The sequence below is a fragment of the Callospermophilus lateralis genome, chromosome 1 (genome assembly GCF_048772815.1).
Source record: "Callospermophilus lateralis isolate mCalLat2 chromosome 1, mCalLat2.hap1, whole genome shotgun sequence".
Lineage (NCBI taxonomy): Eukaryota > Metazoa > Chordata > Mammalia > Rodentia > Sciuridae > Callospermophilus > Callospermophilus lateralis.
This window is the reverse complement of record NC_135305.1, coordinates 85,188,308-85,209,822: the sequence shown is the minus strand read 5'-3', so window position 1 is coordinate 85,209,822 and position 21,515 is coordinate 85,188,308. Positions and strand designations below refer to the sequence as shown.

The following is a 21,515-nucleotide window of genomic DNA, read 5'->3' as shown; positions in this document are numbered from 1 at the left end:
TCGTTCCTTGCTTTCCATGTACACATGTTAGTATGTACTCTACTTGTCATGCATATATAAAAAGAACAAATAAAAAATAAAAAATAAAAGAATGAGGTCTCAAAAGCCAGGACTGGGTTTAATCCTTGGTATATCACTTGCTGGCTGAGTTATCTCAGTTATCCTCTGCACCTTAGTTCATCTGCTTGGAAAGATGAGGAGAGCTACCTCAGAGAGATAAGACATGTAAGTGCACAGTGTAAGTGCTTTCTGTGTAGTTCCTTACTGCACCTTTACTACATGGAAGGCTCACACTAAGATGGTTCACAATCAGCACCCAATGCATGTTTTATACTATATAATTAGTTCCTCTTTCATTCATTTGACAAATAGACATTTTGTGCCAACTATGTGCCATGTATTTAGATCCTTCTCTTTAGGAAGCCAGACACCAGTAAGGAGGTTACAGTCTGGTTAACAGAGGACTTACTCAACTTTAAAATAATAATTGATATCACCCCATGGACTTAAACCACTGAGATTTCCTGTTTACCTTTCTTGCTTGAGAACGGATTTGGCAACATTTAACCATCCAGGAATGATGATAAAGTTCAGCCATTCTAAATTCATATACTTACATGGTGACTAGTGAAATGAAAATGGTCAGAGGCTGATTTGTCGTAAATGGGATAAAAGCAGGATCCATATAATCCTACCTCAGGTCATTATGAATGATATAAACACGTATCTTGCTTTATTGGCAATACTTTAGTAAATATTTAAACAAAGAGAGTCCTGGATAGATAAAAATAGAAAATGTGGAAGAGACACACTCACTGGAAGTCAATAATTTTGCAATAAGTCATTGAATAAATTATAAAAATCAGAAAGCTTGAGGAGATTAGGAAAAAATAATAAAACACTGCTCTAAGCAAAAGTGTGATGTAAAACAAACAAAAAACTTCACAAAACAAACAAACGAACAAAAACACTATTAAAACACATTTTTATGCATGTACTTTTAGAGCATAAATTTATAATTAATATAATAAAAGAGGAAAACTGATTAATTGATAAGAATTTGAACAACGCAGTCATAGGAGTACAACCTGCTCTGTCATTACTTTCTTGGATTTCTAGTATTTGCCCCAAGTAAGGAAATTTGCCCTAGCTGCTCAGGAGACTGAGGTGGGAGCATTACTTCAGCCCAGGAGTTTGAGACCAGCTAGGGCAACATAGAAAGACCCAGGAACAATCATCATTCAATCAATGAAATGAGATACAAAGAAGAGGAAAATTTGCTTTGAATTACAGAGAAAGAGACTGAGGTGTAGGTAAATGATACAACAGTTGATCGGCACATTGCAAGGACCTGGATTTAAACCCTTCCCACACCACTTAAAGCAAAACAAAAAGGAGAGAGAGAGAGAGAGAGAGAGAGAGAGAGAGAGAGAGAGAGAGAGAAAGAGAAAGGGTACAGTATATAGTACACAGACTTAGCAAAGAAAATTCATTGAACAAATACAGAACATGCTATCCAACATTACCCATGATATCAGTACAAAATGAAAAAACTGGTAAAGATTTTGCTAATAAATAATAATGCTTAATACTTCTGAAAACTGCTATAAGATGGACATCTCATATTTCAGGAAGGAATAAAAGTATAATTTTTAAGAACTTTGATAGCATATATAGTCTTTAAAATGTTTATTCCCTTTGGCCTGTCAATCCTTTCAGGGACTCTATCCTAGGAAATAACTAAAGGTGTAAATAGATAATTTCAGATGAGTTTTTTGTTTATTATACTTTTATAATCTAAGGAGTATTTTCAGAGAGAATACTCAAATATCCAGAATTAAAAATAATGTAATAATTAACTCATTATGTGGTATCTATAGGAAAAATTACATAATTATTAAAATCTTTTTAATAGGTGTTCAATGATAGGAAAAATACATGTGGTATGAACAAATTTAAATGCAGTATATAAACTTCACTGTGTAAACAATTTTTATATATTGCACATATAAGTGAGGAAAAAATTTTTAAAAATTATTTTAACATATCCTCAAAAGATTGCCATCTTGTACTAATTATGACTGAAACTACACTGGAATCCATGAATGTATGCATTTTTTAAAAGTCTTGGATTAATACTGAAGTGTCCAAGTATTTGATATAAGGCCACCTCACCTTCAGAGGGTGCCCAATGGTCTCATGCAGAACTTCTCAGCAGAGCTGCACTTGACCGTAGCTGGCAGGACCCCTGGGTACCAATATAGGGATCTGGGAAATTATAGGAAGGATTTGCACCTGCTCAAGCATCTCTGTACCATCCACTTATTATGGATCCTGAAATTCTACCTTGCAGAAATCAATCATATGAGTTAAAATCCTACCTTCTCCTGAAACTTTGAAAACATGAATAGCCATAATGTGGGATGACATCTTAAATCATCGCAACACCTCCATCTAAACTAGTATATTAGACTGTTTGATTCTATCAACATTTTGGGAGGCACCTAGCCTGTTCAGGAGAGTTGCTGATCTGGGGGTGTAGCGCTGGCCTCTGCTCTCAGGGAGTTTGCAGGCAGGTACACAAACAACGAAACTCCATGGGAAAGAGACACAGAGATCAAGTGGAGTCCACACTGGCTCTATCTACCTGGGGGAGATGGAAAGACTTCCCAGGGAGAATGCATTTGAGCTGAGTCTTGACAAAAGGAGTGGTGGAGTTGCAGAGGTCAAAGGAACTGTAAGCAGAGAGGTGGGAAAGGATGGGCAAGGCAGTCAGAGCAAGAAGCCCGGGGAGGAGGTGGCTTAGGTGAGTGCTCTTGAGAGGCAGAACTGAGTAGAGGAAGGGGCTGCTAGGAACATGAACCAGACTGAAGCTCACGTGCTGTGGAAACACAGGTACTATGCAGTCCTACACAGGGTGCCCAAAGGGAGAAGGGAGTTCCAGAAAGGGATGCAAGTGAAACCCTTGGCCAACTCTGAAATTCTACCCAAGTGTGCTCCTTACACCTCAGATCCTGGTCCTGGGTTGAAATCAGGTTACTGACTTGCCTGGTTGCACCTTTAATCTCTGGAACACAAGACCACAGTTGGATGGAAATCTTGTTCTCCTTAAACACACCTTCTTCTCTGGTGACTGCGCATGTAGTTTCGAAGTACAACTACCCAGAGTGTGTGCCTTTATTGTTGGGACTTAACTATTCTGAGAACCTAGCAATTCCTCTAATTCATACTAAGGCAAATAAAACAATCATACAATACTCCCCAGCTAGCTTTTCAAACTAACAGGATAGAAAGAGAATTTTGAAAGGATACCAACAGAGAAAAAATATACTCTCTGTTATTTTTAGACTAGAAGATTGGATTATCCCTTTTGTTTTTTATGAAAATAAAACACCAAACCTTTAAGAAAACTTTGCCTCCTATCTACCCCAATACCACAGCTTCCAACCCCCTCAAAGCCTGAATTTTCTGACAGATCTTCTGTACTTACCACATAGAAAACCAAGTCAAGGCAGAACCATCATCTCAAAGTGCAAAGCAAACTTTCATTATTAGTTGTGCTGGCAAAAATCTTGGGAAGTGTAAGTACATTCCAAGAAAAAGACCAAAATACATCTCTGCAGAGCAGAGCTTCCCTGTAACAAGATTTGTTAAATTTCCTTTTCTCCCCCTGGCTTTTCTGACACAAGATGAACTTATTCCTACAGTGTTCCAAAACAGACAGGGACACACGTGTGCACACACGTACACACATACACGGGGAAGACGCGCTGAAAACGTTGAGAGAGGATGTTCTGAACCAGACCCTGTGCAGTTTCCTTGCCCAGATGCGTCTGACCTCAGGCTTGGGAACATTAAACAAACACAAAAACAAGACCCAGCAATGCGCGTGCTGGGCTGCATGACAGAGGCAGTGAGCAAATATTGGGATTGTATTTCACCTATTACCATGGTGACCCAAACAGGGTGGATACTGGCAGAAAGAGAAAGAAATAAAACTGGGAAGACAATGAGTCCTGGGAGAATGTCTGAGCGTGTGCACGAGGAGCCAGCTGTGAGGGTGGAGAAGCAAGAGCCCTGAGAAGAGATCTGATCAGACTGAGATCTAGTTCAATAACCTTTAGTGCTTGTGTAAGCAGAGGGCTCCCTTGGCACTCCACATCCAGGACAGCACAGAGCTGTGGGAGCCTGAAGAAAAAGTAGTGACGTGATGTGGAGCTATTATGTTGGTCGATGTTGGGCAAAAATCAAGGTAATTTTCATGCAACGCCAAGAAATGAAACGCTGACTGGCAAATGAGGACAGCTTTGTGTTTGGCTGTCATGACCACCAAGCCCCAGGATCAACCAAAGAATTGAGCCCATTCCTTGGGGCAACCTGATGGTTCCCAGTTGACATGTAAGGGACAAGCTGTCTGACCCTCTGTCTCCACCAAGTACTTTGCTCCACTAATCGAATTCTGCAGAATTTGCTTCAGGGACAGTCCTCTTAGAAAGCACACTCAGGGTGGTCAGCAGAAGGCTTTCCCTGTCCACTCCTGACTAGCACTTGGAGAGGGAAGTTCAATGAACTTGACAATCAGGAATCTCAGTTCTAATTCCCTTCTACTAACAGCTTGTGATCTTAGACGAGTTGTTTTTTGTTTCCCAAAGGAAAGGATTTTGCTAAAATAATCTCCAAAACCCTTCTCTGCTTTGAAATTTGGTGATTGATAGACAGTTGATAATTTATAAATTCTTGTTTCTAAGACAAATATAATCAAATGGATCATCTCACATGTTTGGGTTCTGACTGGCACATGGAATATAATTTTTTATAGGAACATAGTCTGTTCTCGGGGACATAAATAAATAGTTGCTAGTGCCCATCAGTGATTTCATAATCTGATTATTTATGTTTAATTAAAGAGGTGACAAATATATTCCCACATGAAATTTTTTATAGGTTAATTGGGGAAACTGGCAATGGCAGGTGAGAGGTCACACTTTTAGCCAACAGAATGGAGCTAGGGCTTCTATTAGTTCTCAACGTGTAGCTTTTCTTCTTTAGTGACAAGAGCTAAACTCAAATTTAGCACTTGGCCATTCGGGACTATGGAGAAGACTTCTCTTCAGGTTTTACTCAATGAGGCTTACAGAATTTAATAGGCACAAACTAAAAAGTGGCCTGTCTTACTTGATACCACTAACCTTTACAAAGGTCTGCTTTTCTTCAGAATTAGCTGCCACACAGGGACACCAGGGATGACCTGACATAGTGGAAACAGGACAAAAATCAAAGAAGACCAGAGCTCAAGGCCCAGTGATGGTGATATACTATTGTGTGGTTCTGGAAACGTCACTTAAATTTTCTGTGCCTTTAAAATGAGGATTAGTAATATTTTCCTGCTGATCCTCCAGGGTTGCTATGAGGCTCCAATGAGACAGTGTATATGGGAATTTACGAAGCTCTTTACTAACATAAATTCATAGGATGATCATCCCTGCTACTTAATCAAAACATGATTAAGGACCAGGACCAAAGGCCCAATGCCTGGGTTCACATACCAGCACCAAATTTCACCAGCTATGTGTGTTTCCAGAAATCACCCAACACCTCAGCGTATCCTTTGGAAAATGAGATGAACAGTATCTCCCTTATCAGACTATTGTCAGGACTAAATGAGAACACATGGCCAACATGCTTGATATGGTTCTTGCCATATACATAAGTGCTAGCTTAATGTTGACAGTTACTGTTTTCTACCTTAAGAAGGCAAATTGCATATTATTAAGTGAGAGCACAGGTCGTCGTTATCTTACATAATTCCTACTGGTCTACCCGTCAAACAATGGTTTTCAAGCTGTGAAGCAGGATGATTCTGAAAAAAAAAAAACCCAGTGGTCACTTTAGTTCAGACCATCATTGTGTTCTGATTGCTAGCTGCAGGACACAGGTCCTCTGGCCTGATTCAAAAGTTAATGAGCACTTCCTTAAAGCCAACAGCCCTTCCTGCCTGGCTGCAGAGCGCCAAGCAGACAGCCAGATCATTCAGGGCTCTCTATTCCTAAACTTAGGAAATGAAGCTGGGGAAGATTAAGGCAAATAGGCAAATCGAAGAACTGCGTTTCTCAAGAGTGTCCGAGAGATGTTACCTGGAGAGTGTCTCTTCAGATGCATAGACTTTCCAGGCAGTTCCATAGGGAGACAGGCTTCTCTGTGATTTATCTGCTGGACAGTGGGTGGCCAAGGGGCACTCATAGGCAAACAGTCATCCAGCCCGATAATTAGGGAGGGAAAAGGCAAACACAAACACACCCAGGTTGACATTCAAAACAAAGTGGATATTTAACCACGGATGGCTCATTATACTGCCGTAGTTCTTGTCTGCCAGTGTGTGGGGAGGAAACCAGAAGCCAACAGCAGCACTGTTAGTAATTTATCAGTAGAGCTGACCGAAAAGGAACAGTCCTTGGGTAGAAATGGGAAGGCTGGAGCTTGTTGGCTAGCTTTATTCTTAAATGATGCAGGGATCCCTCTTAGTCTTTAGTGGGCCTTGGGGGCCTCCCCTATGAAAAGAGGGGTTCAGACAAGGCCTTTTCTAATTACCCTCCATTTCTGAAAAGCCTTGACTAGACAGTCTTTTTTTTTCATTCATTCATTAATGCATATACTTAGGTATTTATTCAATTAACCATAAACTTAACTATAGACAAGGTATTGACAATCAATGACCAAAATAAAGCATGACAGATCATCACCATGGAAGAAACAGCTCGAGGTGTTGACAACCTCTCTCAATTCATACGAGGGCAGCGATAGTAGGACTTCTATTTTCTACTATTGCTTTTCTCTCAAGGGGGAAAAAAGAAATAGGATGGCTGCTGTTTGCCAGTCTCTTTCAAAGAAATCAAATGTAGTCAGCTCCTCTTTATAGGCTGCTTACTTGGCTTGGAATTTATCTGGTTTTATCCTTTCCTTCTCATCCCCACCTTTGTCCCTGCCCACTCCATCCCACCCTTTCTCCTTAGTGAGGTTTGGTCCCCTCCCATTATTTCAACTGGACTTGATTGAATTCAGACCTGATGCATGGGACCTTTTACATTTCAAGGAACCTAGATGTTGAAGGAAAGCAACTGAGAGAGATGGACATGGAGAATGAGATAGACAAGACAAAAATGTGTTAGGGTGAAAGGCAGTGGAGCTGGGTTAGTTTGTGTCTACAGAGCACTGGATCAACCAGGGAGAAGCTCCACACCACCAACCACTCTGCATCTTCTCCAGGTGATCTGGAGGCTGAACTATCCTTGCCATCTTTTATATGTAAATATAAATAAACTCAAAAGAATTTGATTTAATCTGAAAGTTACTGACAGCTTAATATTGTGATATTTTTAATCCAAACAATCAATGTAATGATCAAAGAGCTTTGATCACGAGTGAGATCAGCCTGGCCAAGTGATGTTTCATTTAGCCAGCTTTTAAACCTCTCAGAGCCTTAACAGTCTCAGCTATAAAGTGGGGCCAATGCTTTTGTCATGGTGCTATTGAGGACAAAATTAGGTCACAGCCAAAAATACCTTCTTCCTCATATCAATACTCTCTAGCCTTTACTAACCCCTTCCAAACTGAAGCTAAGATGTGGGTAGGGCTTCCAAAGCCCCCAGAGAACAGCCATTTATATGCCATCACTTCTTCTAATCAGTTTCTAGAATCGTGGTTGCCTCATTCTTAGTGAGATAGGTAGATGGATGAATCCCCCAACCCCTGACTGCTTATTTGGCTACTAAACTTATTATCAATTTCTTTAAAACAAGTTTTTTTTTCAATTTATTAAACAAAAGTGAGATAAAATTGGCTCAATTCCCCCCAAAAGAAATGAACACACATCTGCGAGACTCTGGATGCTGTAGTCCCTTCACTCCAGAGCCTTCTGAACACTGCAGAGACTGGAAACCTGTCCCACTGTGATTCACACTTCCCCTACCCTCCGACTTCTCCTCCCTCCCATTTCCCCTTTGAATGCTAAGTGTATTTCTTCCTAGCCGACCCCATTTCTACCTAAACACCCAGAACCCAAGAATCTGGAAAGAAGAACCGATTGGGGGTAGTCAGAAAGATGGAAGTCTCTCAGGGCTTTGAGTCTGCTCTGCCCAAGGAAACCTAGTATGCGTAGATGCACTTGTATAATCATGAAGCCATATGCCCACTGGCCTAATTCTGCAGAAAAGAAACAAGCCATAAAACTAAAACATAATCAGTCAGAATGATGGTAACAGTCGATTGGACAGTTCATTGATACTAATGTGCATTAGATCCAAAGATCGGCACGTGTGCTTCCTGATTTAGGATGCCCCAGATTGACACACTTGAGAGGTTGTTAAGAATACCCGTTTTGCTCTCTCCTGCAACAGAAATGATTGAGGTTCTGCAAGGAAAACAGATGCATTCCGATGGGAAAGCCCCTAGTCAGATGGCCTCTAACAAAGTTGTGCTTTGAAAGCGAACCTGTCTTAAGCTTTTGTCCACCTCCCAGACCTCCATGTTTCACCAGAGATTCGGGGTGATGTCTTTTGTCTGGGGCAATAGGGAGTTTGCAATGAACCCTCTGACACTGTCCCCAGGAGAGAAAGCCTGCGGTGGCACTGTGTGGGCAACACCTCCCTTTAGCTCTCTGGTTACTTGTGTGCTCTGAGAACACACCCTGCCGAGTGCATTCATCACAATAGCCCATGTGTGACCTAAGGAAAAGTCCTTGAAAACAGTGAAACAAGACTCTCAGTTGAAATCTGGAATCCATTCCAATCTTACACAGGAAGAAAATTAGGCATAGAAAAACAAAGCCCATCGTTCAGAGAAACCTGGAGAGGCTCTGGCTGACATTAAAATCGTGGAAGATTTTTTTTTTTCCCTGCCTCACTACTTTGGATTTCATAAAACATTTTCATCTGATTAGCCCCAAAGCTGCTAGAAAATACCATGTGGTTAGCTGGTGGCAATGACCGGTTTCTCCAGTGAATAAAACAGGCAGAATAAGATCAGAAATGCTGAATGACATATTATAATTCACTTACTTAACGCTTTTGCACACAACTAAGTAAATGCTATTCTTCTAAACATAAGTGGGCAATAGTACCATTTCCCCCTTTGGATTAATGTATTAGCAATAACAGGGATAGTAGGGGTGGGAGTTGGAGGCAGAAAGAATAACTGTGCTCCCTGGGCCCCATATCCATGGTTGAGTTCATTAGCCCCGACCTCATGGGCCTGGAAATATTTATTCACTTAGAACATGAATCAGCAAAGTGGTGTGCTTGCTCAGTGAATCCAACTCAGCAAAGGTTTGTTGGCTAACACTATTTTTATAAGTACAGACCAATTCTCTTTTGTTTCCAGCAACATTATTCACCATTAATTTGCACAATTATATGATATCTTGCATGCATGTACATAATTCTCAATCTGTACTACTTTGGGGGGCATATTCCTTCTTTGCTAACAATTGGAGAGATAGGGTGGTGGTCAAGTGGTGGTATAAAATCCAGTGAAAAATCAATTAGCAGAGAAATCTGTTTGGAATTGGAACTTAGAATCCATCTAAAGTTTGTCTAGAAAATCCTTCAAACGGCAGACCCTGAAGGAATAAGAAGATTCCAGAACCATCCAGATGGGGGCGTACTGTCTCAGACCCAGAACCACAACACTATTCATTTGCAAATGAAGAAATTAATTTTGTTTTTTTCTTAAGTACCTTCACAGTTCATTTTTTATTTTCCTTTTTTTTTTTTTTTAAAAAAAAAAGAAGGTAAATGGCATTACTTTGGTCTCCAAAACAGATGCCAGTTTGAACTTTATTCTGCCAGCAAGTATTTGGTTTGGCTCTGAAAGGGTTTGAGTTGAAAAAATATTTGCCAAATCCAAAAAGATTTAATGAGCTTTGCTGCAAGGCTGGTGCCATTTGGCACGTCACGGGGGCTGTGGCACAGTAAAGAGAGCTCTCTTGACCACAGATTTTATTTGCCCAAAGTAGCCAACACTGGGAGTTCAGTTGATTTCTCGGGTCAAGAAGCTGCACATCAGATGAGTGAAGTTTCTAAGCGAAAGTGACCAAAACGGGCTTCAAAAAAAACGTGCTGACATTGAAAAGGAAGTCCCTGGGGCTGGCTCCACCCCGTGTGGGAGGTGATGGATAGCTTTCAGAACTGTCCATAACCTCCTCACACAAACCAACACGCACAGTCTCCAGTGCAGTCAGTAGACCAGACAAACCTCAAAGTTCTAGCAAATGCCTTCCTTATACAATATCAGACACTGAAAAATCTGCTGGGCTGTATTTTACAGTCACTTGATACTTGACTAATTTTGGTGTTAGAATTTAACTAAGCAAACACTGAATGACCTACTTTAAATAACTTCTCTAAATAGTACTAGCAAGTTTACTTTGTGTTGCAGAGAGAGAGGGGCATGGCTTTATCAATCTTTAGTGGAATATAGATGCATAAATCTATCACTGAGATTGGAAAGAATGACCTCAGCGCACACAAATATCACGTTAAAAGTCACTGAACCTTGTCACCTGAAGTCACGCTTTTTAGTACAGGTTGCAAGGAAATGAAGCCTCTCATCCTTTCAAATCAATACCACATCTGACAACTATAACAAAAAACCACCAAGCATTTCCATAACAGTGTGTACTTAAGAATTAAAGGTCTGTGTTAATGACATTGGGACAAGAAAAGTTCACTGAAGCTGTAATTACCTTGAAGAAGGACTTAGAACTTTGGATTATTTCACATGATGAGTAAATCCCACCCCAACTTCTATGGATCTCCCAAAACCTCAATTGTCCCTTTCATTAACACCAGCGCCAATCTAACACTTGGGACATGCTTATCTGATGCCAAGGCTCTGTAACAAATATCTTCAAAGGGAGCCAATCTCTGAACTCTGCCTTTCTAGAGAAAGAGCAATGGGGGGGGCGCGGGGGGAGGGGAGGAAGCCTTCTACCTGGCTTAACTGACATTTGGGTGTCAGAGTAGAAATCAGAAGAAAAATTCATGAAGTAATAAAAGGATGATTATAGCAGTTATTTACCATTTTGGCTTCTGAATGCATTGGCTGGACTTGGGGAGAAGCACAGGGGTTACTGAGATTTGGACCTTGCATCCCCATGATGCTGGAGTTCACTGACATTTGTCTCTCCATCTAAGAGAAAGGAAAGCAACAGAATTAGAAGTCTGAGAAAGACAGTCAAGGCATAGACAAAGATGCCACTTCCCTTTCAAGCAGATCCTTTAGCATTTCTTTAAAGAAGCCCCAGAAACCCAAAGGCTTGGTACATGGTGAGCAATGCACTCCTGAGCCTTGAGCTGAACCAAGCACATCAAGGAATCACCCAAAGCTGTGCCTTCTAGGAAGATTCCCTATGCAAAGTGAACTGTGATGTCATGAAAGATGATTTCCAAACAAAATCACTGAATATTTCCACTTTTGCACCCATTCCAAGTACCACTAATTATGCTAATTTTTATGGCTGTAAGAAATAATATATACATAGAAAAATGCTAAAAGGATATATAATATACCAAGTGGTATCTCAGGATATCTTTGATATATTCCCCTATAAGTTTTATATAGTAAACATGAATCTTTGGGGGAATAAGGAAAAATAAACAATCTTAAAAGCCACATTTCCCAATGCACTGGGTCTTCCTGTTGCTCCATTCCATAAATACAGTTGAAATGAGGCAGCAGGAGTGTTTAAGCCACTGCCTGGGTGTATCTTTTCCTTCTTAACTTGGTCAAGGCCTCACTGAAGAACTGAGCCTTAGGTGGCTGCAGGGTTTGGATTACACATGAACGACTGCTCCTGCAGTATCCTCCTCTGGCCTTCTGTTCCTCCAGAATTAACATCATCCAAATACCTGAGCAGAGTTATGTCACTTTTGTCTTCAGGGTATGCCCATTAAGAAGTAAATGCAATGTAAGTGTCCCTTATCCAATGTGCCTGGGACCAGAAGTGCTTCAGATTTAGGATATTTTCAGATTTTTCAAATATTTGCATATGATAATGAGATATGCTAGGATAGGACCCAAGTCCAAACATGAAACTCATTTATGTTTCATATACCCCATATATGCATAGGCTGAAGGTAATTGTATACAGTATGTTGAACACTCCCACATTTGACTACCACTATCACATGGGGACAGATGTGGGATTTTTCAATTGTGGCATCATGTTGGCACAACCAAGTTTTGGATTTTGAATTTTCGGATTAGGGATTGCTCAAATTCTACAGCAAAATTTCTATTTGAGTCCAGGAAGAACTTATTAATAATATTTTCTATTTGGTAGAAAATGAACACTTCACAGAATAAGCTAAAGCAAGTACATTTATTATTAATATCACCGAGAAAATAACTGGACTTTCTTCAGAGGGAAAACCAATTCTTCAATATAATTACCAAAGGGTGGACATAAAAACAATGGCTGAGAATTTGGGGAGCCAGGTATTCACTCTAAGTTAACCTGAGAAGTGTTGGAAAATATGGGTGTTTCTAATCAGCAGAGGTTCAAAGGGTGGAGCACGGAAATCCCACCAATTAGAGGGAAGCTTGAGTGTGATCACTGAACTAAATGACCGTGCTTAGTCAAGGGGCCTTCTCTTGCCGAGATTCTGCCACTGTGATTCCTTTTGTGTCTACTCCAGGGGTTGGGTACAATTATGACATTCGTCTTTGAATTAGTAAAAGTGTTAGCGAAAAGCTCTCTCCTGACTGACAGGTGGGTGCTTAGCCTGATTTTAGCCAATAAGTTGATCAGTTATCCTGCAAGGTGTGGATACAGGAAACTTTCAAGAGGAGCTAGTAAAAGCAAATTTTCCATGTATTCCCGAGTATTTCAGTAAAACTCTTTGAGCCTTATCAATTCAGTAAAAATAAAACATTCACTCCATGTATCTCCTAAATCTCTGGGCAGCCTAAAAGTCTAATCTTTCAATCACTTTTTTAAAAATTGTAAAATACATTTAACATAAAATGTACCATTTTGACCAGTGGTAAGTGCCATGAAGTTCATCAAGTTCAGTGCCATTAGGTACATTCATGTGCTCTAGTGGGTAAGTCATAAAGAAGTCAAGAGTTTAATTGCCTCCCAAAATGTATTGCTACATTAATACAAATTTGTATTACTACAAATCCTATCAGTATGTATAACCATAATGCACCAATAAAAAAAGTGGGAAAAATACATACTACTTATAATCCTCACTCTCAGAGGCTGGAAATGGGAGAGTCAGAATAGCATTTGACCCCTTCTTCCTCTTTGAGAGGGAAACCCAAGTCCAAATGAGCTTTTTCTCTTCAATTTTCCAAAGAAGGATCTTTTATAAGTACAGATGTTGTCCAGTGTCTTCTAAACTACCAGCTGTACCAAGAGCGGAGAGCAGTCTGCTCGTGGCTTCTGAATCCAGAGTCAGCAAGCCTTCCATTTTTGGGAAAAGTTTTCATCTATGACTATTTCTACTCCATGACTCATCATATACTGGTTTCAAACTGGCTTCATTTTTCTATCTATTAAAAAATATTGCATTTTCCATCTTACTGACGATTGTCACATAGACATACAGTGTGGGCAAAGCGCCTCCTCGAAGTAAGGACAAGGCCCCATCTGCACTGTGAGCTCAACTTTAAAAAGTTGCCTGGAATTAAGAGGCCATGAGATGGAACAAGTTTGTTCAATAATGGGTAATATTCAGCATTGCTGGTAAACATCCAGGCAGGGACTCGGGCGTGCTGCTCAGTGGGTATAGTGCTTGCTTAGCATGTGCAAGGCCCTGGGTTCAATCCCCAGCACCACAATAACTCCCAAATAAAGAATTTTCCCCTCTTCACACACTGGAAAATAAAAGCTAGACTGTATATATGTCACTGAGCTTTTGTAATAGTAAATGTAAAGTTCATGTTCCCAAATTATTAATGCATTTGACTTTCAAGACAAGAAATTACACCCTGTGAAGTCCTTGCAGGCAAAACCTGCCCTGGTCTTCTTAATCTCCATCATCTAGCACTGTGCTTGCATACAAAAGGTGCTCAACAGAAGTTTGTGGAATGAATAAATGATGACATCATTTTCTTTCTGACCTATGTTTTGTGAAATGTGCATCCTGGCAGCAGGCATTACAAATCAGGTATAAATCTCACCTTCACCTAAAGACACAGTCTGAAGATTTAAGCCCAGGGAATTGTGGTTTCCCAGAGCGGGATCTTTAGGGAAAGAAACTACCCTTCAACCGTCTTTGGAATGTCCAAGTTATAGCAGAGGAGCTGGTGACAGGACACTAAGGAAGAAAAGTCTGGATTTCTAGGGCCTGGAACTCTTAGGATCTACTTCTGAAAGACATTGCATTATTCTCCATTAGTAACATTTGCTTCACTCAAGACCAGGGCTTCTCAAGCTCAGCACTGACATTTTGGATCAAGGAACTCTTTGTTGTGGGGACTATCCTGTGTATTATAGGATGCTTAGCAGCATCTGTGGCCTCTATCCACTAGATACCAGCTTCCCCATGCCAGTCCAGTGCTGACAACTAACATCATATCCGGTTTTTGCCAAATACCCCCTGGGGGACAGAACCACCTCCAGCGGAAAAAATCACTGCTCTCGACTGACACCTACTGTCATGGCAGCTCTACACGTCATGCACAAGGCTTTGAGAATTCCCGTGGGAGTGGCCTCCCTGCCTTTTAGTCTATACTGGCTCTTGACCATGAACCTGAATCTTTGCTTCTATCCTGAAGTATGAACAAGAGGTCAGGCTGTATGATGGGATAATGTGGAAACTGGTGCCAGGTGCCTTTTCTCAGCCCAAGTGTCCTAACTTTGTCCCTAGGAATGGTCCACAGCTTAGCCAAACTGAGATTTTGGGAAAGTTGTTTGTAGCAGTATTTTTCTGAATACTAATTTTGGACAAGAGGAAGTCAGAACCTAAAGGAAGACAACTTGTGATGGAAACTTCGGTACAATTGGTTAAATTGAATAAAATCTGGGATAACTGCACTGAGGTGCTGTTCTCCACCATCTAAAAAAATGTCTAGGGAGAGCATTGCAGGTGAAGTCAATTGGCATCACCTGTCCACCCTCTAGCTCAAGGTTACAGTGGCTGCTTCTAGCCTGGACAACCAGGCATCTGTAGTGGGCAGGCCAATTGCTCTCAACTGAGTCCACAAGCCCTTCTGTATTCCCTAGCATCCCCCTACAGAAAGGAGCACACACAATCCTTCACTAGGGCCTGTCTGACCTCTCAGGTGAGCTGAGATGTGCATTCCATTTACTACACTCCTAAGCCACGTGACCTTGGACAACTCCCTTCAAAACTTCTTACTTGGCTTATCACCTGTGAGACGATTATATCAGTAATTATAGATACCATATCCCCACAGGATTGCTGTGAGGATAAAATGATCTAACAACATGGAGAATTCCTTCAAATGCTTTGCAAAATACTGCTAATCAGTTGTTGGAAGGTTTTTGTTGAATGTAGGGCTTTAGAGAAGTCCTGCAGCCCTGTAAATAACACCACCAGTTATATTCACCAACACACAATCTAGGGAAGAAGGAAAGAGAGGAGGTGGAAGGACAGAGAAACTGCTTTTGCATTATTCAGAATCATTCTGGTATGATTATCTATTGCTTTCAGAAGGGATCATATGATGAGTATGAGTAGAGACTCAGGAGTCAGACTACCTGAATTTAAATCCCAATTCTATCACCTATCAGCTGTGTGACGTCAGCCAAGAAACTCAGTCTCTCTGCCTCTGTTTCCTCATGTGTAAGATCAGTATAATAACAGTACCTACCTCATGGGTTTGCTGTGAAAGTGAAGGGAGGAAATGTACATATCATTTAGTAGGTGAAAGAATGGGCTTTGGAGACAGAATCTCTGGGTTCAAGACTCCACAGCTCTGCTTTTCAGCTGAACAAGTGACTTGCCTGACTTTGCTCCTTCAGAAGATGGGGACAGAAAAGACTCATCTCAGAATGTTGTTCCTTGTGTTAACAAAGTACTTGGAAAGTGACCAACATATGGTAAGTACTCAATAAATGCTGCTAGCATAATTTATGGAACATGATATGGATAAACACATATTAGCAGCTATTATATATGATCATTATTATCGTTATTACTATAATTATAACTTTCAGTTCTGGCTAGACCACTCACTGGCAATTTAAAGCCACTGTATACAACTCAAGTTGGGGACTCCCGACTGCAGTCATCCATCAATATCTGCAGAGAACTGGTTCCAGAACACCCCTTCCCTTTTGAAACTAAAATCTGCAGACACTCAAATCTTCTGTATCAGATGGCTTAGCATTTGCACATAACCTGTGAACATTCTCCTGTATAATTTAAACCATCTCTAGTTTTGAACCAGTTATCACCAGCAAGAAGATGAGACCCTGTCTCATAGCAAGGTGCTGAAGTCCAGGAAAGTCAGCAGGATGCCTGGGGATGGGCAACGGGGCCCAAAGGCAAACTGGCACTTCAAAGCCCTGAGCAAGTGCAATTTATGCTTGATTCCTGAAACAGGGTTGCAAGACTTTATTCAAGCTCAGCCCTCCCCTCTGAAGCAGCTGCTTTCTTGACAGACAGCTTAGAGGTCAGTTTTCCCTTTCCTCTTTTAAGAGTGGCAAGCCACAGGCTGGCGGATGTCGTGAGTAGAAAAGTAGTGATGGAGTGCATGCTTAGCAAGCATGAGGCCCTAAGTTCAACCCCCAGTACCATTAAAAAAAAAAAAAAAAGCCAAAAGAGTGGCAAGCCATAGTTGGAGTGAGGCGCTCCAAAGAGATACCCAGAAACTCTTACTGGCATCAAGACGGCAGAAGATCCTGGCATTGTAGGGTTGGGCAGGGTCCCAGGCATGGAGGCTGGCATGGGCTGTCTCTGTCTGTTGTGGAGATGTAGTAGAGAAGATAGAGAGCCTGGGACAGGCCTGGAAACAAAGAAAACAAACAAACATTATTTCCAGTGCTCTGAGCCTGTCTGACCAGAGTCCAGGACCAGTGGGGACACCACCCGTCCAACGTGCAGCAGATCAGACCCACTGATGGGACAGCCACATAATTGTGGATATTAGGGAAATAATAACAAATAAAATACAAGCCTGATTTCCTTTGCTGCTTCCTAGATAACACATCAAATTCTACTTCGTTTCCTGATCCCTGTTATCTAACTGATGTTCAATAGAAACAAGCCAGTAAATCTCCCATAGCCCTTGCTTCTAAGGAAAGGGATTTTGTGGTGGAATCCTGGGCCTGAGCCTTAAAGGGTCTCAGGGCTGGAGATCTGGCTCCATGTGTTCAACACACACTCTCCCACACCTCTCTGCCTGGAAGCTCACCTGGCTTTGCTCTGGATACACTTTCATTCTCTGAATTTGCTGGATAAACTTCATTTGTGAATTCCTGACAGAAATCGGTTTTGACTTTTTCACAATGAGTGGAAGGAAACAAAGTCAGGACACAGACCAAAGCAGCCCGCCCATGGGTCACAGCACTGTGGCCAGCCTTTCCCCGGTGAGCTCTCCATCACCAAGCTCTCATTTCCTAATAACTCGAGGTGTTAGGCTGTTTGACAGAAAACTGATTTGGGCCTGACCTGCAGAACTTGGGTAAGCATTCCTTCGGGGAGTACACAGTTTGAGCTGTTGTTTCAATTTGAAAAAAAAAAAAAAAAAATCCCAGAAAACTTACAGAGCCTTACATTGATTTAATGAGCCAGGGAATGTGGAGCTGAGGGAAAAAGGGAATTATTTGTGTTTATTAAAAATGGCAAACAACTGACCTCCCTGGCTAAATTCTCAATCTCCTGATGGGTTTGCTCTGGGGAGCTATATAAATGTCAAGCCATTAAATTAAAGACTTAACAACAAACAAAACAAATAAACAAAAAGCTCTCGGGGCCTCTGAGTCTTCCATGTAAAACCACTGTATTCTTGAATGTTGGGCTAGAAACTTGTACTTTCAGAATAAGTGCATGTTCTAAAGAAAAAAGAAGACCCCTTCATGCAAAGAACTGGGTAAGGCTGCAGCCCTATGCTCCAGGCAGGCCCAGGCATGGCCTCCATTAGGGGAAGCACAGTCTCTGCTAGAGTTCCCTTGGAGTAGGGAGAGGAGGCCCTTCTTTGGCGTCTCTGGGTGACTCACAGGGAAGTGGGAGACTGAGCTGGGGAAAGAGAATGCCAACATGTTCTTTCTTCACATTGCTGTTAAAATTCCAAAGATTAAGTTTTCCACTCTTTTTGCCCATGAGCTCTTTTGGAAATGTAGCTAACCATCACGGTCACACACATCCTAGAAGGATCAGTCACAATTAGTCAAGATTTATACGCTCAGGAAGGTGAATATATGGAACTAGAAAAGAATAGAAAGCCCTTTCACAGCAGTTACGTTGATGTATACAAATCACAATCTGTTTTATTAGTGGAATGTATGTATGCGGACATACCTAGAAAGGCAGATGTAAGTAGGTGGGAACAATGAAATGAGCATTTTTTCAGAAATGCAAATGAGGTACTAAGGGTATTTCCTGATGTGTGCCCTTGGGGCATCTGGAGTACACACTGACAATAAGGACTAGCAGGTGAAGGTCCTCAAGCTTTCTCAGTTTGGGGGAACTGCTGGTTCCAATGCTCCAAAATACCACAGAAGGTTCTGACTTCACCAGGTTTGTAAAGTATATTTCATTCAGAGGTGAATAGCTCGAGTCAGATAAGTATGGAATGTGGCCCTGTCAACAAAGCTTGTTTTATTTTCTCCAGTCTGAATGTTTTGTTTGGGAATGCGATTAAAAAGAAAACTGTTGTATATCACAGCATATAATGTCCAGTAACAGTTCCTCCAAACCCAGGTTTAATCATCTGGACTCCCCAGTTTCATAATAAGCAAGATCCATTGAGGGGACCCCTCATCACCCATCTACCCATTCATTAGTATCTACCCAATCTGCAGAGATGGATATACATGCATCTACATATGCGCGAGCACACACACACACTCACACACACATGCACGCACACACTTATATTGCCTGTGACCATATATCTGTCACTAGAGGAAAGCTTCAAGGGCCAACAGGAACAAACACACACTGTTATAGGAAAGACAATGAAAAACATTTCTTTGTATTACTTGGATTCACGATACCATGCTCGTGAGCATCATTCAAGTTCAGTTTCTAACCTGACATATTAAAAACAATCCTGGTCATCAGTTTTTATTGATGTGTTCTTTCTGAAAAAGAAATCAATTAAACAACTCAATGGTGATGTGAAAGGGAATGCAAAAGTAATTAAATTTAAAATGAGTTTTCATTTTACCCAAATGATGGAAACTATCATATGGAATAGTTGGGGAATAGTGTGTTTAATTTAATTCAATGCTCTGATTAGGTTAGTTATTTCCACGCAATCCACAGATCTACTAGATTTTAAAATATCAAGTATTTTCTCATTAATTAAGAAAGACTTTCAGGGTATTGGGCTTCTCTTGGGATTATAATAACAGCTTCCAAATGGTACCAGTCAGACTGATTAGCAACATATACTTGGGTGGGAAAATGGTTATTTGAGATCCCTGTATGTTTGAATTCTGAATAATTCTGAGGTTCACACAGACTTTATAAATTATTTCCCAGCTCCCACTTATCATACTGATAGAGTTCTCTAGGCTTCTTGCTTAGGCTTTTACACTATAAAAACTGAAAAGAGTAAACTGCCTATCCATCCTTAAGTATATCAAGGAGCAGGGCTGGAGTATTGCTCAATGGTAGAGAATTGTCTAGCGTGCACAAGTGTGTTTGATTCCCAGCACCAGTAAATAAAAAAACAAAATAAAATACAGGACCAGACTGAAGAATTTTCTATGTAACTAGGCTCATAGAAGCAAACAATTGTCTAGAATACTTGAATTGTTGTAGCAAGAGTGGTATTGGAATAATTGCATTAATTGTCTAATTCCCTTTATGTGTTCTAAAAATGAATTATTGTTATTTAATATAGTATATGGGCAGAAAACTTTTTATATTGCTTTTGAACAACATTTCATATTTTTCAAAGCATTATCACAGCCCAAATTTCACATGACTTGAAACAATGCCACGTGGTAGGTAGGTAGCATTATTCCCACTTTACTTGGGAGCAAACTGAATCCAGGTACGTTCAAATTTGCCCAAGGTCACACAGGTCATGAAAAGGAGCAGGGCTCATACTCAGCTTGCAATACAGAGCTTCCCCCAGTACACCTTGCTAGCTCCCACAACTAAGTTATTATTGATTTTTTTATGCTAAAATAAACTCATGGTCCATTTCCTTTGATATTCACACTGCTCCCTGGACTTTGCATGAAGTAGTAAAACACTGGAGAAACTGCTAACATGCTAACAGGAGAACCCTCTTATCCATGCGAAATTCTATTTTCTTCCTTCAACAAAAACAACAAAATAAAAACACAAGCAAACAAAGACCTCCCCAAACAACACATCAATTAGATTCTGCAAGTAAGATGACAAAATAGCAATAAAGTTGTGAAAACAAAGACCCAACAGTCTTTCCTCCAGTGCAGGCTTGTTGCCATGAGCTAATAATTCCAGACTTTGAGCAAGCCGAGCCTCCTTTTTAATAACCACATGCCTCTAGGTAAAGTATTTCTACTAAAAATTATTGAGGCATGGAACAAGGTAAGATGTGTGAGCTCATGTTGGATTGTTCAATTACTAAACTGAGTCCTGCAGCATTAAGAGTTTTCCAACTTGACAGATTATTCCTCTTTATACACTTGTATAAACATACTGCTTACGGCTGAAATCTATGTAAGCTTTTCTTTCAATTAAAATGTCAAGGATGACAGACTGTGTTTTCACTGTCCTTAGTAGAATGATAGGTACCACAGCAAGCGATTTCATGTCCTCATTTTTCCCCCCAAAAAAGGATGTTTTCCAGTCTGGGGGTGTCTGAAAATACAGGACTGTGTCTGCCAGTCTTCCTTGTCCCCCGGGCAAGCCTCGCTCTCTCTAAGGAGCCAAGGGCCACAGTGTGGGTTTGGAAGGCCTGAGAGGGTCTCTGTGGAGTGCTCTCTTTCCCTGATCTTTGAAAGCCCTATGGTCCCCTGGATTGCCTATTCAACTGTCAGGACAGACAGACCAGCCAGCCATGTGCTCAGGCAAAGGAAGAAGACAGTGATGAAGAATATTATCTAGGAAAACTGGAACATCAGTTTTCTAAGATGGAAAGGCCATAGACATCAAAGAAACCTTAAGACGATAGAGAAATACTAATGTCAGGACTCGATGGGAAGCAAAATTTTAAAAACTTCAGAGCAAGCCTATGGAAAGAAGGTCGGGGCAGGCAGTAGGAGATTCAGAGGTCACATTGGAAGAGACTTTTCTGAACTTTGGAGTTCTCCATTTCCCCTGTCCAGTGACTAGGCAGGCTGTAGGCGATCTCAAAGTCCCTTGGAGTTCTATTCTGTTCTC

The 21,515-nt window shown here is 40.9% G+C and overlaps 1 protein-coding gene across 3 annotated transcripts in view; it reads right to left on the bottom strand.

The window, feature by feature from the left end:
- Creb5 (cAMP responsive element binding protein 5) overlaps positions 1–21,515 on the bottom strand; it is a 322,169-nt gene that overhangs the window by 86,141 nt on the left and 214,513 nt on the right. For all 3 annotated transcript variants that reach the window (XM_076835867.2, XM_077106107.1, XM_076835858.2), the window contains 2 exons: positions 16,851–16,977; positions 11,074–11,184 (listed from right to left, as the gene is read on the bottom strand). In XM_076835867.2, coding sequence (XP_076691982.1) covers positions 11,074–11,184; positions 16,851–16,977 — 238 coding nt within the window. The remainder of the gene's footprint in view (positions 1–11,073; positions 11,185–16,850; positions 16,978–21,515) is intronic.